The following is a 16,006-nucleotide window of genomic DNA, read 5'->3' as shown; positions in this document are numbered from 1 at the left end:
GCAGCTTGGTGGCTCGCGATGAGCCTAAATCAATCTTCTTGCTTCCTTGTTTAGTTCATGGGTGTTGAATTAGAATTGATATAGACCAGTCTAGCATAAACCTCACATACCAAATGCTGCTCAGGATTGCACATCAACCCCAGAAGTTCATGCTGCCATCATGGGGTGACAGAAAACGACCAATATTATATCCCTTAAAAGAAAAACCAGAATCCCGGACTGTCCAAAAAGACTTGATGAGACACTGGATATGTAGACCATACTCTTTAGAGCAAGAGACCAATTCTGGAACCCTGGCGAGCCATATTTCCTGTTCTGCATGGTCTTTCAGTTCTACACAACCCAACAGGACTGGAAGAATGGCGAACTTGACCGCTTTGCCCGTAATCGATAGGGTTGTTTCCAGCTGGGTCAAGACAGACATGGCCATTGCCCGGGCAGGGAGGTCGTTTAGGCCAAATGGAAATCTGAGGCGATAGATGATGAGAAGGGCAGCGAGACGCATGGCTTGCGTTTGACAAGACACGTGAGCCATTTCGAGGGCAGACATATGTAAACATATGTCAGCTGGAACGGTCGGTTGCCAGGCGAGCACTTCAGCTTCCAACCCATTCAGAGCTTGGGTCACCGTAGCATCGTCTCCACGGTCCTCGGTCGAATGCATGGAATTTAGCTCGCAGAGTCGAAAGAATAATGGGAGCAAAAAGGTGCAAAGTCCCAGGTAGCGATCAACAAAGACTTCAGACACGGGTGGACGATACTTGACTGTCGGAGGCAAGCCATATATCAGGCACCCTACCATTTCGAATATAATTGTGCCGGGCAGAAAAAAGAACTCTTGGCGATCTGGACACTGCACCGTCTCATAAACAGGTTTGATCAGAATAAGAGTTTGTCGGGCTAGGGTAAAAGTGTTCTGAGGCCTCTGAAACATAGCAAAAAGCATAACCATAGACCCCAGGGTTAAACAAGCAGAGGCTTGATCAAGGTCTGTGACATGCATTTCGCGAAGCCTCTTCAACGCAGATGAGGCATGACGATATGAAGCAGATATGCCACCTCCAGCAGCCTCCATCCCATTCTGGTTCCTGGACCGAGCAGCCGACATAACAGAAGCAAGATAGGCGTCAATCAGCATTGGCTTGTGTCTTTCAAAGTGTAATATCAGAGTTTGGTAGTGGCATTTCCAGAAGGCCGGACCCACGAGAAAGCTACTATAGATGGTATAGTCAGATATACCATTGTATATCAGAGATGTTGCATCATCTGATGCAGGCACTGTCGGTAGTATAGTATTAGTAGTAGTAGTAGCCTGCGGCGAGGTTGCAGAAAGAGGCCGGCGGCCGATCCTTCGCCTCGGGCGAGTGTTGCTGCATGGAAACCCCAGGCGGGAGCAGCGGACGCAGCTGCTCGAGTCGTCCAGCCACATGCATCGCTCCTTAAGCCTGTGGCAGCGATCACAAGATCGGACCAATTTGCGCGGCATTCGTACCTAGGGTAGTTCGTTGGGGCACATTCTTTCAAGGATGACGGGCAGATGAATTGTGGAAGGCAGCATGCTTCGATGAAAGGAGTCGAGATTGAGTGTCCCGGGCCGGAAAGCACTAGCCCGAAACTGGGAAGGAGCACCCCACGCCCAGTCAACAGTGGCTGCCTACTGCAACTCTCCGATCTCCCATTCACAATGTACACGGTATGAGGCGTCCTAGGGTGTGCCTAGGCATCTAGGGTTGCGTCTACCTGCCGCTAGTTCCTTTCCCCTTGTCACGGGTACAAAAGGAAGTATAAAAGCACCCACCAACCCCTGACAATGCTTCAGCAACAGAAGAGTACCTGCCATCGCTGGCCCTGTCGAAATGTCTATGCAAGAATGGCGCTTCGATCTCCTGGGCTTTACGGTACCCCTCAATCGTGGACTGGACGGCAGGTACTTCTCAAAAGCACTTTTGTATTATGATTTAGACGACGGGTAAGGCCCATTGACGCTGGTCCTGCAAAGTAGCATGTGCTAAGAGAATGTCAGGAGGGCTGACACGCTTCGGGAGATTGTGGTGCGTCGAATCATGAACCCCACCATTGAAGTGGGATCGCAGATTAGACATCGTCACCGTTTCAGCGACGTTCATCTGACCATGATTCTTTAGGTATTTGACGATAAAATCACCACAAAATGGCGTCAGGAAGCAGCCGCTAGTGGGAGGGGCGTCTCTCCCAAGATGATGGACTGGCTTATAGAGGAGCTTCGGTGGAAAGCTGGCTACCTTACTCGTACCGGGATGATCATGCCGTTGGACAGCGGTGTCGTGCTATCTGATACCGCCATCTCATCAGAACTACAGCATGAGTTACACAAGGCCGTCGCTCCATTGGAGACCCTCAAGAAAGACTTTCACCCAAATTCGGGCGAGAAGGTGGTGGACTTGGTGCACCCATCTCTTTTCCCGGTCATATATGGCCGCATACGGGTTCTTCGCAAGCGCTTGCTGGGTCTAGATGATTGCCTGAACCATGCCGGTGAAGGTGAACTACTCCCAGCGGAGCCGGACGGAACGGGCTATTCCTCAGGATTCAGCAAAAGGTTTCAGTGGATGCCATGCAATATCGAGTTTACGAGTGACGGCGGCTGCCAGGTTGTGTCCTACATCAACAACCTCCATCCACCCGCTCTACCATGTCATCGAGAAGATAATCTCCCTAACGATCCCCTTGTGGAACGTCACCTTGTTCAACAACGACAACCAAAATCACCGCATTGACTACGGCGAAGTTGAGTACGATCCTCCAGACGGTTCTCCGTACGATGAATGGGAAAGGGTACGCCGAATCGTCAAACCCGAACCCAAGGTCTTCGACCCATCCATCATCACCCCCATAGAAACGGTAAACCTATGCAAGAATTTTTCCCACGGACTCCAAATCATTATCAAACTAGCAAACATAGAGCTCACCCTCGGGAAACCCGAATACGAAGGCGGATCATGGCACATCGAAGGCGCAGTAAACGAACACATCTGCGCCAGCGCTCTATACTACTACTCCAACACAAACACCACAAACTCCAGCCTCTCTTTCCGACAACACGCCTGCGAACGTGACATCAACGACATGCCTTACGAGCAATACAACTTCTCGTTCCTGCAAAGAAGTATTCGGCTTCGCCGACGACGTAAAAGGCAACGACCCAGCACCGCGTTTCCCCGTTTAGCCTTGCCGACCGATCGAAGCCAGGCCACCGCAAGATCCTTGCGCTCTTTCTGGTGGACCCTCACTTCCGGATTGATTCGTCGGCGAATGTCCCCCCGCAGAGAGAGCACTGGCAGGATGAGAAGCAAAAGACGATCTCACAACCCCTTTCCCGTCTTCCGCAAGAATTATGGGATATGGTTATGCAGTATGCGGATATTGATTATATCACTCTGGAGGAAGCTTGCCAGTATAGGTTGGAGCTTATGGAGGAGCGCACAGCAAAGACTATTATGGCGAACAAAGCGTTTGAGACGGGTGACTTTAATCTGTGCGAGCATTGATTGATTTATTGATCGATCAGTCGGTCCGTTTGACCTTGGTCCGTTTGAAACCTGGGGTTTTGCGGCTTGCTCGGCCGGGTGTGTGCATGCACCTGCGCAATAGAAGATTTAGAACTTGAAATTCGGGACGAAAGATGAGACAATCCAGAATGCATGACACTTGGGTGAGTTTCGGTCTTTTTCCCGAGCGAGCATTGACATGCAGTGCAGGGCAATACAATGCATCCATCCGACTCGGCTATTTAGATGCATGGACCATCGTCCTCGACCAACGCTGGCTAAGAAATCTGACGCGCCGCTCGTCATCTTCGAGAAACAATAACATTATATATGGAATCTTTCTGAATCAAATACAATAAAATACACCCATCTAAGTTACAAAGCAAGGTACCCGGGAAATTGACGCCGAAAGGGACGACCAGCGACGCGGTTCCAGCGTTGTTCCCAGCTCTACAAACCAAAATTAGTCCCCCCGCGGTTTGAGACCTCACCGTTTCCTCTGTCGTCCAGCCTGCTTCTTTCCGACACCCGCACTATACTTCGCAACCTTGCCCTTGCCTTTGCCGCCACCCTGGCCAGCCCCGGGGCTCAGCGCATCACGAGGCTTGCCCTGGGGACGAGCAGATGCTTGACCCTTAGGCTGAGCCTTAGGAGAGCCACGAGGTGTAGCAGAAGCCAAGATTTCTGCGGTTGCATAGTTAAAGCCAGGAGTACCCTTCATCCCCATCTTGCCGACAATCTTCTTCTCCATGGGTGGTGGCTCAGGACATGCCATACCCTTCATAGCAAGGTCGTTAGCGAGCTGCACGAGCCCGGCCTTATCAAGTTGAAGCTGCTTCAGCCTTCCATCTCCCTTGCAGAAGCCGATATACGACGAGTAAGCGCGTTGCTTCTTTTTCTCCTCGACGGCGTACATGGCCTGGTTGACGGTTTCCGAGATGGCCGGGGCAGCCGTCAGGATGGCGTCTGCATGCGGGTGCGGCTTGATGCGGAGCTGGCGGTTTGTGTTGAGGAAGAAGGACTCACGCTCTGTGAGGAGAATGACTGCGCGCCCGTCGTTGCCGGCGCGGGCGGTGCGGCCTACGCGGTGGACGTACTGTTCGCCGTTTAAGGGGAGGCCGACTTGGATGACGAGGTCGACGTTTGGGAAGTCCATGCCGCGGCCGATGACGTCGGAAGCGAAGAGGATTCCCGAGTTGGCCTCCTTGAACTGCTGGGTCGTTCTTGTGCGCCCGACTTGGGTGAGGCGGGAGTGGATCTCGAAGACTTTCAGGGGGGTCAGGCCCTTTGAGAATGCTGCGGCGAAGAGAGAGACCATGTTGGCGGTTACGCCGAAGACGATAATCTTTGAGCTAGCGTTCATTTCGTGGTTGAGGAGCGCAGTCAGTGTGGTGAAGGTGTCTTCCACGGACGGGATGGTAATATAGTGCTGCAGCACGCGCTCATGCGTGGGCAGCTCATTCTTGTCAATGGTGGAAATACTACTGTACCCTGACTTCAAGATAACGCTAACCACATCCTTGACTTTGGGCGGAACGGTGGCTGAGAAGCACATACCTTGCCAGCCGGTGCTCTTTGGCGGGATGAGCCTGAGGATCTCCTTCACGTCAGCAAGGAAGCCAGCCTCGAGCATCGTGTCGGCTTCATCCAAGATGAGCGTCTGGATATTCGACAGCTTCGTTGCCGTCTCGGGCTCGGACAGATAATCCTTCAGTCGGCCCGGGGTGGCTACAAGGACCGACGGCGACCCCTTCATAAATTGCGCATGGTGAGTATTCTTCGCCGTGCCACCAACAGCAATATGACACTCCAGCGGCCTGTCAAGCTGCGAGGTGAGCTCATTGCAGGACTTGGCAATCTGCTGCGCAAGCTCTCGCGTCGGCGTGATGATCAGGACGCCGACTTGCCCTGCCGGTGGTGCCTGGCGTTGTAGGAGACAATGCAGAGCAGGCAGCAAGAAGGCAAGGGTCTTTCCGGTTCCCGTCTTCGCCTGGACGAGGCAGTCGCTGCGCCAGTCTGGGAGTTCGTTCAGAATACGCTGCTGGACGGGCGTCATGTGCTCGAAGCCTAGCACGTTGAGGGCTTGCATGAGCTTGGGGTCCAGCTTTCCGGCCATGGAGGCGAATGGTTCCGTGGTGTCACTGTTTTCACTTTGCATGGTGGACGATGTTTTGAGAATGCTGTTGTAGAGATTTGGAAATGCAAATCGAGGTTGGGATGCAAATGTACTAGAAGTACTGAGAGGTTGAAGGCGTCTACCAGCAGACACCGATACCGATTTAGTTGATATGGGGCTGGGGTTGAGGTGGAAGCTGTTTCTTCTAATCTGATGCAAATTTCGAGTCCACATAACCTCGAAACACGTCAAGTGAATAATCTATATCATCAGTAAGTGAATCAGACTTCTTTCAGCTCATTCTCGCTTTGTTGATCGTGGATGAATCTTTGTTGACAGGCAGAGATTTCCTCCTGCCAAGTCTGGGCCCTCGAGGTGCATGTCATGTGACCTGTATAGATCGCCTACAGGAAGGCTTATCTGATGCTTACTTAGCTCTGCGTTAATGCAACTAACTACCTTGAACTTGAAATTCACGGAAGAATAAAATCAAGAAAACTAATTCAGAGCCAAAACACCCCTGTGACGACATCGCTCTCCAAAGGCAGACCACCACTGGCTGCGACCCTTTCGCCCCCATCCCAATGTTCGCCCGGGGCGGGGCTGTGCCAATATTTCCAGGCCCAACAACATTATAAGGATGCAATGTCGCAATCCAAAACAAAGAAAGCCACATACGACATGATATTCTAAAATAACCCACCATGCCTCAAACACAAGCCGCATCCAGCGCACAACTCTCCATAATCCTAGAACATACCCCCGACAACAGCTGGCACAAACCGGGCGACACTATCACCGGCCGCGTCCACCGCACTGCCGCTGGCGTGGCCCCCGAAGCCCGCGTCACAGTGTCTCTGCACGGGCGCTCAAAGACAAAACTCCAGATTCGGCGCGGGCAGAATACGCATACTTACCGGTCCTCATTCAACACGCTCAGCGCGCGCGCCGCCTCCCAGGCGCAGGTCTTGGCGGCTGGTGCGCCGTTACATATCCCATCAGGATCACAGGGTGAATCATGGCGATTTGCACTGACCATCCCGCCTCTTGTGCATGACGTGCGGGATAAATGGCAACGGAAGTACTTCTCCTCACCTGGCGGTGTTCATGACGAGCCGTTCCCGCCGCCGGGAACGTTCTTCTGGGACGGGGATAACTGGTTCACGGGGAAGAAGGGGCACGGGTTTACGGAGTACTATGTGCAGGCGACGATTCAGCTCGTTCACCAGCACAAGGGGCGAACGGTGCGCGACGAACATGTGGCTATTGCGCCGTTCCCGTTGCGGAATGTGTACCCGGGTTTACCGATATCTGACTTTGGGATGAAGTCTTGGATGTGCCAGAGGACTGTCACTGCGTACAGGCTTGTCCCTGGTGCTGGGGATGGGGATGGGAAGTTGAGCTTTGGGCAAAAGACGAGGCAGATGTTTGGGTCGTCGAAGGTGCCCCGGTTGACGTTTGCTTTGGCGCTTACACTGCCGCAGTTTTTGCAGGTGGGCAATGGGGGGATTATCCCTGTTAATATGAAGATCGAGCCGGTTACGATGTCCGGGTTGACGAGTGAGGATATCTATGATATTCCGCAGGATGTGGTTATCAGGAGTTTCAGTCTACGCGTCAAGTCAAGGACGGCTATCCAGGCTGAGCGGCACGGACTAGACAGGTCCTCTGGTGAGGTCAAACTTCTTCCAGCTGGAGCAGTTGGATTGCTGCGTCAGGACCTCAGTATCTCTGTTACTCCCGTGGCGACATCTGGGTCGAAGCCTGGTGGCACGGGCGGGGAGATCAATCTAGGTGAGACCCTGGGCATACGGGTACCAGAAAAGGGTTTGCATGAGGACCTGGTCGCGTATAATATCGTTCGCTCGCATGAGTTGGTCTGGGAGGTGGAGGGGGTTGTTGCGGGGGAGAGTTTCAAGTTAGGGTCGTCGCAGGTGGTGAGGGTGTTGCCGGGCCCGGAGATGGTAGGAGTGCCAGTGCCAGTGCCAGTGCCGGGCCCAGTGGTGTCGCAGGGCCAGAGTGATGGAGGTGAACTGCCGGGATACAGTGATGCCACAGCTTCAGGGTCCCAGGTTCCTGAGGTTCCTCCAGAGAAGGAAGCACCGCCTGCTTATAAGGGTTGACCTGAGACATCAAGTATGGCGATCTAGTCCTCAAATCCACTCATTGTACAATTGCAAAATATATCTATTTGCAGCTAATCTATAATTCCGAGTTTTCTGAAGATGTCTCATCAGAATTTTATAGTTCTTCGCAGTCGTATTATAGCAAGGCGATAGTGGAGCATAATACGAGCTTGTATAGAGCAGTGTCCAGACTGTCCCCGTCTAAATTTAGAACTGCCACTTTTTGCGATCGCCCGCCGATTCTCATCCTGAATTCTCATCCTTATCCTTTTATTGGGGGCGACTGCTTCTGTTGGGACTGAGGGAATGAGTCTGCCTGGAGGTGTTTCTTCTAATTCTATTTTCTCTTCTTTATGTGTTATAATAATAATCATTGTGTTCATCTATTCTTGTCGGTGATTCGCGTCGACTCCGCAGCGGCGTCATCCCGTCTAAATCGGGAAACCTCCAGAGCGCCCAAATTCCCAAATTCCCAACTTCCAACTCCCCAATTCCCAGTCTCAGGCTGACTCGCTCGATCGCTGTTTTTCGCGCTGAATTTTCCGCCACTGCTTGACTCAAATCCGACCCCAGCGATGGTTCCTCGTTTCATATAACGCGGCCAAACCTCCTCGTCGAGGGTGCACTCCCACTACGACTCCCAGCCACTCTGGGCTCTCATCTAAGCGCTCACATGCGGGGCGCACTGCCATCACCGCCGCTCGTCTTCTCGCTGCTGCGCCAATCCTGTCCTCTGTGACATCTCTGCGTCAGCACCTCTTCGCACCTCGTCTTTGTTCTCTCCGTCTTATCACAATTGTAATATTACCTTACCATCCCTGCTGCTGCGGCACGAGTGAACTCTCACCGTTTGTTTGCAACTGCGCCGCTCGCCTCCGCCATGCTCGCGACCCAAATGCCTCCTCCGGCCTCGCATCATCTTCCTCTCTCCTCGTCAGAGGCTTCTGCTTCAAACCCGGCCATGTCCCCCGCTCTCCCGTCACAACATACACACCCGACAGTGTCACATCCACATCCTCATCCCAGCATGGCTTGCGGGTTAACATCAAATGCGCCGAGCCGGCCCCCCACGCTCTCACGACCAAAACTTACTCTCCAAACCTCGTCACTGCCTATGACTTTTGGGAGCTCGACGACGGGCTTATCGCTCTCGCTGGCTGCTGGTCCTACAGCTTCTCCTACCGTCCGCAACACCTTCAAGAATGCATACGACGTCGCATATCCGCCTTCGGCAAACGCTTCCCCATCTATATCTTCTAGCAACCGTTTCTCTAAGCCGGCGTCACCATATACTTCCAGCAATCCGTACCAGCTACCACTCGGCGTGAAGAGCATTCTTCGAAACTCATGTTTGGAGTCGAGCAAGCGGCGACCGAGCATAGCCGCCGCGAACGGACCAAATGGGTCTTCAACTTCGCGCCGGGTATATTTCCCCACCAAGAAGCAAGTCAGCTATCGGAACCCGCTCGAGGAGGAAATCAAGACCGTCAAGTACACCGCGCGACACTCAGATATCATCTCCGACTCGGAACCAGGGTCCTGCGAAACGAGCTCCGATGACGACTCAGATTACTCTGCTTCCAGCCTCGTCTCATCTGATACTACACCGTCCGACGATGAGCGCAGCGCTTCAGAACCGTCCGCGGACAAGAAGAAAAAGAAGCGAAAGTACCGCAGCAACGAGCGACAAGTTCGCGCAATCGCCCGCATGGAGGGTCTAGAGGATCCGTATACGCGGACACCCCAGACACCGCGACAAGGCCGCCTCAAGCGGCGCCGAGAGTGGAGGTGGACACTGGGACCGCTCAACGAAGCCGGAAGCACAGCAAAATCATTACAACCCTCTACAACATCAAATACAGCGACATCTACCCCCTCCGAATCTGAACCAGACCTTGGGCCCGAGACACCCGCGCCCGTTGTCCCCGTCCTCTCAGTGCCGAAAAACCCGACGCAATTACTCTCACCCCCGACCTTGTCAATACCTGCGCCCCGCGACACCTCACAAGTCAACACCGCTCTTTCACTTTCAGGCTCACTAGAGCCCCCCGCGTCAGACGCAGACTCAAACCCCGACCATCGTCCGCCTCAATAACTAGCGAGTGAGGCTTCTGCACTTTCTCGCATCTGCATCACATCTACGTCGCATTTAGCTTACGATTTATGCATCATCGTCTTCATCATCGTCATCATCGTTCTAGAAGCGTGGCATTTTACTCGCATCATCATATCTACGTACCCACCTCGCATTGAACTCAGCTGGAGCCACAGTACGGAGTACATTGCCATTACATCCATACATCCAGGGTATACGTGGCTCTACTCTCAGTATTCTTCTCTATTTATAGATCATCTTATTCATCATCCATGTCGGCTGCGTTATATAGCGGCATACAGGATAACTCTTTCGTTCGTTTCTTATATATATATTTAATTACTCTTTTTACCTTGGACATTTATACATACCTACCTTCCAATCTCTGAGTTATCTATAATCTGCAAAAATACGAAGACGTGTTGTCTGGTACAACACTTCGGCTTTACATTGCATATTTCAGTCCTTGATACTATGGATTCATGCAAATAAAGCAATCCAAATTTACCGCTATTCTTATGCATTACTATGCACTCGCTTATTGCGCGTAGACGCTGTAGTCACTCAAACTGTCAATAGGATCGCCCTGCCTAGGAAGAGCACAGTCAGTTCTGAGTAGGTCTGATTTTGACAGACTATACAACGCCACGCCGCGCCGCCATGCAAGTAAAACAAAATACGAAACCTTCTTCCATCCTTCCATCCTTCCAGAACGGCCCTCGCGCAACCTAACCTAAATCTCGGAAAGCCAAAGCCAAAGTCAAACCTTGATTCAAATCATTAATTGGAATCGAATACGGATACGATACCTCGTATGCCCAACCCCGAATTTAGGGCCTTTGACTACGTTTGTGGGTAAACCTTAAAAGTGTATGGTTTAGAGTAGATAGACAGAATGGTAAGAATATGTTCACAATATGATTAGCGGGGCCAGTGATCTAGGTTACTGCTCATGGAACTAACTACAAATGCGGTATCTAGATTGAATGGGCGGACCGCGAACCTTACCTAGGTAGGTTGTTGATATTAGTGTCGTTTGCTTCTCCAACTAGCTGTGTCTCTCTATCTAGATTGTTTTTTGGCTTAGATATGGTTTCGACTGTTGAATGAGATACGCATTCAAGCTAGATGAATGGTTGATTAGTCCATAGATCATAATGTTGGCGATGGAGTGAGTCATTTGCCTGTTTCTTGATCGGGAGACCTCACCTGCACCCGAGTGCACTTGTCCGGTGGCAGTTTATGATTGACTAGGGTATTTGTACTGAGTTGGCATCGACGTATATGAACTATGACCAGCCAGAATATTATTCATGATCTGGAAGCCTACCAAATGGTGCAGTCCAAGCGAAGTTGAGCTACAATACTGAAGCTAAAGAAAATCAATCAAACCAGGCATAAAATATTCATCTGTCATCATACCATACACACAAATTCATACTATAGTCAACAAAGGAAAATCCAAGAAAATCCAGCCATGCGACAACCGAACAATGGCAACACCCAGTATGTATGAAACCAATCTAACTGCCCGTCTCCGTCTCAATATCCGGCTCCCTTCCGCTAAGATCACCCCCGAATTTATTCTTCACTCTCCTCAATGCGAACTTGGCTTCGTCCTTCGCGAACGCCGCGTTGCGCGCGGGCTTCCACTGCATTAGGCCGCGCTGTTGACGCTGTTCACTGCGCTTGGCGGCTCGCTTGGAAGGTGTTGTGGAACTTGATGCCGTGTCGGCCGTGGAGGTGGTAGTGAGTCGGCTGGTGCTTTGAGTGGAGATAATCTGAGGGGATGTGGATGAGGCGTTTGTGTGGGAGTCCGGGTTGGAGATGGCGTTGGGGGTATTGTGTTGGGAGGATTCGTGTTCGTGTTCATGTTCGTTAGAGGGTTCGCTAGTGGACGAATGCGAGTCGTAGTCACTCTTCCCAGCGGTGCTACGTCGCTGTTCCTGCTCCTTGATTTGAGCAAGCGGGTCTTGTCCGAACGCACCGCTCCAGTCTTGACCCTCCTTGTCTATCCAGCGGCGGCGTTCCCTGGGGTCAGCGACCTTGAGGATGTCGCGGCCTTGCAGGAGTGACTTCTCGTGCATCTGCTCAGTGCGCTCGGGGACTTCAGCGGCGATGTGGCGCGAGCGGACGCCCTCGGCTATACAAGCCTCCCAGGTCTCGAAGGTCTCGCGCGAGTTGTTGTCGACGACGAAGTGCTCGTGGGACTCGTCGATGCCTGGTGTGAAAGCGCAGCGGAAACGAAGGCGGCCAATTTCAGTGATGTCCTCTAGGCCGGGGTTGCGCTTGTTCTCGAGGTTATCCTCTGTGATGTAGTTCTGCGTCAGGCGCTTGCCGTTCTTGGTGTGCCAGATGGGGACGTCGATATCAGTTTCTTCGTTGTCAACGAGGTGTTGCAGCCAGAGGCACGCGTAGCCTGTGACATTGCGTTTGCCCTGCGAGATGAATTCGAAGACGACGGGGGCGCGGTAGCGGTGTTTCACGGGGAGACGGAGGGAAAGTTGGGAGAGGTCGAAAGTGGCGCTGTCTCCGTTGACGCTGCATACGTGCTTCGTGATCTTGCCACTGCTTCCACCTGTTCGGACGCGGATCTTGGCTTTCTGGGTAAGGCCTTGCGCGGTCAGGTTGTCGGAGGTGAATTTGAAAGTCCCGACGTCCCAGCCGAGCATTTGGGGAGGAAGTCTAGTCTCGACATGTCTGAAGAGGAGCGAGATGCGGATCCGGCCAAAGCCAACTCCTCCGTCGAGAGGGTACCATCTAGTAACCTGGGAGCTTGTCTGCATAAGATCTGAAAGTTTCAAGGGGACAACGCCGAGGATGGGGTCGTGCTCTCTGTATCTCTGGTCTCGAACTGTCACTGTGACGACAGCTGAGCGCCAATCACGGACGAAACGCTCCGTTCCGGCGTTGAAGATGGGCTTCGAGCTCAAGGCTTTTGCTCGAGTGCGGTAGATCTAGTCCAAGGTTAAATGTGAAATACATGGATGGGAAGGAATGACTTACGAGCTCGTCGTTCAGAACGATCTTACAATAACTGGTTGGCAGCTCATCGCCTTGCTCCTCGGTGTTTTCACCGAAAGGCTTCGCAGGCTCAAATTCCCGTCCTTGACGGTTGCCATTGCTGCCTTTGATGTTGGCCAGCTGGAGGTTGACGATTTGGTGCACGACGATACTGAGAACTCCGCTGGGCCACAGAGGGTCAGGGGGCGTGTGCGTGACCGCTTCCTCCTCTTGAGTGGTGATGACTCCCTTTTCGTCCTCAAAACTAGGGTTGTTCTTGAGGTTATCCGGTAGGTCCTTGATCTTACCGTCGGTTCTCAGCTCATCCCGTAGCTTCGGCTTGCCGAAGAACCCAACTTCCCAGTGCAGCTCTCCGGGCATTTCGCTTCCTTCGTTGACGCCTTGAAGCTTTGAGACATGCTGGTACATGCGGCACGGGTGCTGGATCATTTCACGAATGGGCAGTTCGACCTTGCCAACGACGTCATCTGCTGTGTGGCGGTCCGAGTCCCAGAGCTCAACACTAAGGCTCTCGTCCGCTTTAATGAGCTCAGCGTTCACAAGTAGTGCGGCCGTCTCTTCCCAGACGGGATTCAGGTCATCGGTGATCACCCTTGTGCAGTACATTGGCTTTCCGTATTTCGAGAACGAAAGGTTGATGTAAGGGTCACTGCCACCACCCTCACTGCCACGTTTGTCTTGCTTGCTCAGTCCTGTGGCTCGATGAATACGGACCCACATAATTCCAAGCGCCTGGGTGTCCTTGACTATGTCGTCACCCTTCACCATCATGCTGAGGTCCATCGTCATCGACTTCGGAGCGGCAAAGATACCGCAAGCGGTACCAATGGCATAGTTGACGAAGTTGGAAATCAAGGGAAGGTTCAAGACGTTGACTCCGGTTCTAAACATTGGCATACAGCCAGCTTTGACGTGAGGGATCCCAGCAAGACTAAACGTCAAGTCCTTGACGAACGGTGCCTCGGGAACCAGTTGCAGTCTGCCACGGATTGTTCCCACCATCTCAATTAGCTCAACAAAGACCGGGAAGGGTACTCCGAAGAGACCACGGACTCCAAGGTAGAAAACGAGCTGCATGTGCATGTTGCGAGCCTTAGCAGAAGCGCTCTGGCCGGTTGGTTTTGCATGGTAGGCAAAGGAAGCCTCGAAGTTGTAGAAGCTCCCTCCTTCCTCCAAGGCGGCTGCTTCCTCTGGGTCCTTGTTCTCTGCATTCTCTCGACGAGCATTCTCAGCTAACTGCTGAACGTGCTCATCCGGAAGAGCGCGCAGACTCAGAAGTCGTATCGGATTGTTCCCCTGGTCGATCTCAGCAATGCGAACGTTCTCAATGACGCCAGGCGATGACGCTTGCATGATATCCTCAATCGTATCAGCAATTGGTGCCAACATGTCGGGATTAATCATGCCCCAGATAATTCCCATGAACGTATTCATCCATTCAACAGATTCAGGTATCAGATTCGCCGTTGCCTGTATGGTCTTTTAGTATGTCGCTTTCATCAAGCACATATTAACTTACGACTTGTCCGCGCAACTGCTCGCTACTCCATTCCATCTCCCTCCCACTCCGAATCACCTCTTGTACCCACAACCACACACCGCTAGCGATACAGGCAGCTAGGGGAATAAGACCCCAGTATGAGGCGCCGAAGGTCCGGCCTAAGACGACAATGCCAAATACTATCCCTCCACATAAAGTGTTTCCTCGTTTCTCTAGATTCTCAAACATGGGCTTAAAGGAGATTGTAGGGGTCGGGTGAAAGAGAATGTTCGTTCTCTCGCCATGGATCGGGACATCTGAGGTAGTCCCCTCTGCGACGGGATCGGGAGGTGCTGTGATGTCTTGGTTTTCTTTGTAATCGGAAATCGATTGGGACGGATCGGTCTTCACTGGCTTTATCAGATGTCAGCAGCCATTTTCTTTTATTATTATTTATGTAAAGTGACAGGAAACTCACCGAGTCTTTACCAAGATTGGCATTGGGGACCACCAACTAGCTTCGTCAGTAACGTTTATAATCCCCATGGAGAAGGGTATACTACCTTTGGATCTTTCACAGGATCCATGGCGCTCTCATCCAAGTCTTCAACTTCAATATCCCTCCCAGTGGTAGGGTCCGTGACCTCGCGTGTCCTGCCCTTGCCGACCTTCCGGGGGCGATGCGGGACGGCGCCTTCATTCTGTTGTTGCTCTCTCTGTTTCCTCTCCGCTGTGAGTTTCTCATGGGCTTCGCGGTCTTGCTGGTCTGCCTTCAGACGCTCCATGAAACGACCAATCGTTGGAACGGGGTTGTTTCCGCTCCAGTGCTCCCCAACCCGGTGCTGGGTGGGGGATTGGGCCCCCTTGGGATGGACAGGCATGTCGAATGATCTATGAGCTGATTCCTGAGGCAAGAAGGTATGAGGTCTGATTCAAGGTGAATGTAATTGGTTGGTATGCTCAATGGAGTATCTAGCTTCCAGAGCTAGGTGGTAGGGTTTCCGCGGAGTCGGCTGTCAACCGAAGCTTTGAAATTGTAAGAGAGGGAGGGCAGGCGATGAAAAAGAACATGATGAAAGGTCGCCAGCCCTACCGGCCGAAGCTACGTCACTGGGGATGAATTGGCTCTGGATGCGCGTCTTGTTGGATCGGGGATAGAGTGGATGGGCGTGTGAGAGCGTGCGACGAGCTGCTATGGTGGACCCGGCAATGATGTCACCACAGCCCTTGCCTGCAATCTCGCTACCATCTCGCCCTCTCTAGGGCTGCCTTCTCCGATTCAAACCAGTCAACTTCCCATTGGCTTTGCTGATCGTATATCTATTATTGTCGCTGCCTGATGGATCTCAAATGTCATGTGGGTTGATGTTATGGCTGGCTAGATCAGCTCCGTCTCATGCTACTCTGGAGTATATATTCCCACATACTGTCGTCAGCGGAGAAGTCATTGCCTGGTTTAAGCTAGGAGAAAAAACAAATATATATACCCAGTCTCCGCAACGGCGCAGTCTGGCTCTGTCCCCCAGCCCCCATGCGCATTGTTTTGTGCATTGCGGTTTCGTCATTCAATGTCATGACATATGGACCCATCAACACGCCTATCAAACGCTCTTTGTCATGCTTCAAGGGAGTTGAATC

General features: G+C 52.2%; 6 protein-coding genes across 6 annotated transcripts; 3 read left to right on the top strand and 3 right to left on the bottom strand.

Annotated features, from left to right (window-relative positions):
- Positions 1-45: 45 nt before the first annotated feature.
- On the bottom strand, positions 46-1,531 carry BDV17DRAFT_217492 (Zn(II)2Cys6 transcription factor). Its single transcript, XM_073755535.1, has one exon. It carries the CDS (start codon positions 1,484-1,486, stop codon positions 134-136), a length of 1,353 nt encoding a protein of 450 aa, XP_073619076.1. The 5' UTR covers positions 1,487-1,531; the 3' UTR covers positions 46-133.
- Positions 1,532-1,856: 325 nt separating this feature from the next.
- Positions 1,857-3,527, top strand: BDV17DRAFT_279878 (DUF4246 domain-containing protein; the record flags this gene model as incomplete). The annotated part of the gene is made up of 4 exons (XM_073759788.1): positions 1,857-1,898; positions 2,145-2,630; positions 2,686-3,131; positions 3,206-3,527. The coding sequence occupies 4 exons, from the start codon at positions 1,857-1,859 to the stop codon at positions 3,525-3,527; spliced, it is 1,296 nt and encodes a 431-aa protein (XP_073619075.1).
- A 487-nt stretch (positions 3,528-4,014) lies between these two features.
- BDV17DRAFT_288309 (DEAD/DEAH box helicase) lies at positions 4,015-5,685 on the bottom strand (the record flags this gene model as incomplete). The annotated part of the gene is made up of 1 exon (XM_073761362.1): positions 4,015-5,685. One exon carries the CDS (start codon positions 5,683-5,685, stop codon positions 4,015-4,017), a length of 1,671 nt encoding a protein of 556 aa, XP_073619074.1.
- A 427-nt stretch (positions 5,686-6,112) lies between these two features.
- Positions 6,113-7,821, top strand: BDV17DRAFT_217436 (uncharacterized protein). The gene has a single exon (XM_073755533.1). The coding sequence runs from the start codon at positions 6,348-6,350 to the stop codon at positions 7,764-7,766; it is 1,419 nt and encodes a 472-aa protein (XP_073619073.1). The 5' UTR covers positions 6,113-6,347; the 3' UTR covers positions 7,767-7,821.
- A 579-nt stretch (positions 7,822-8,400) lies between these two features.
- BDV17DRAFT_217462 (uncharacterized protein) lies at positions 8,401-10,133 on the top strand. Its single transcript, XM_073755534.1, has one exon. It carries the CDS (start codon positions 8,650-8,652, stop codon positions 9,862-9,864), a length of 1,215 nt encoding a protein of 404 aa, XP_073619072.1. The 5' UTR covers positions 8,401-8,649; the 3' UTR covers positions 9,865-10,133.
- Positions 10,134-11,244: 1,111 nt separating this feature from the next.
- Positions 11,245-15,483, bottom strand: BDV17DRAFT_217413 (C2 domain protein). Its single transcript, XM_073755531.1, has 5 exons — positions 14,932-15,483; positions 14,847-14,882; positions 14,408-14,782; positions 12,871-14,358; positions 11,245-12,821 (listed from the first exon to the last, which is right to left on the bottom strand). The coding sequence occupies exons 1-5, from the start codon at positions 15,247-15,249 to the stop codon at positions 11,388-11,390; spliced, it is 3,651 nt and encodes a 1,216-aa protein (XP_073619071.1). The 5' UTR covers positions 15,250-15,483; the 3' UTR covers positions 11,245-11,387.
- Positions 15,484-16,006: the final 523 nt, after the last annotated feature.

Source organism: Aspergillus undulatus (genome assembly GCF_047715775.1).
Source record: "Aspergillus undulatus strain CBS 261.88 unplaced genomic scaffold BDV17scaffold_7, whole genome shotgun sequence".
In the NCBI taxonomy this organism is placed as follows: Eukaryota; Fungi; Ascomycota; class Eurotiomycetes; order Eurotiales; family Aspergillaceae; genus Aspergillus; species Aspergillus undulatus.
The sequence above is the reverse complement of the archived record's forward strand: the minus strand, read 5'-3'. Positions and strand labels throughout refer to the sequence as shown.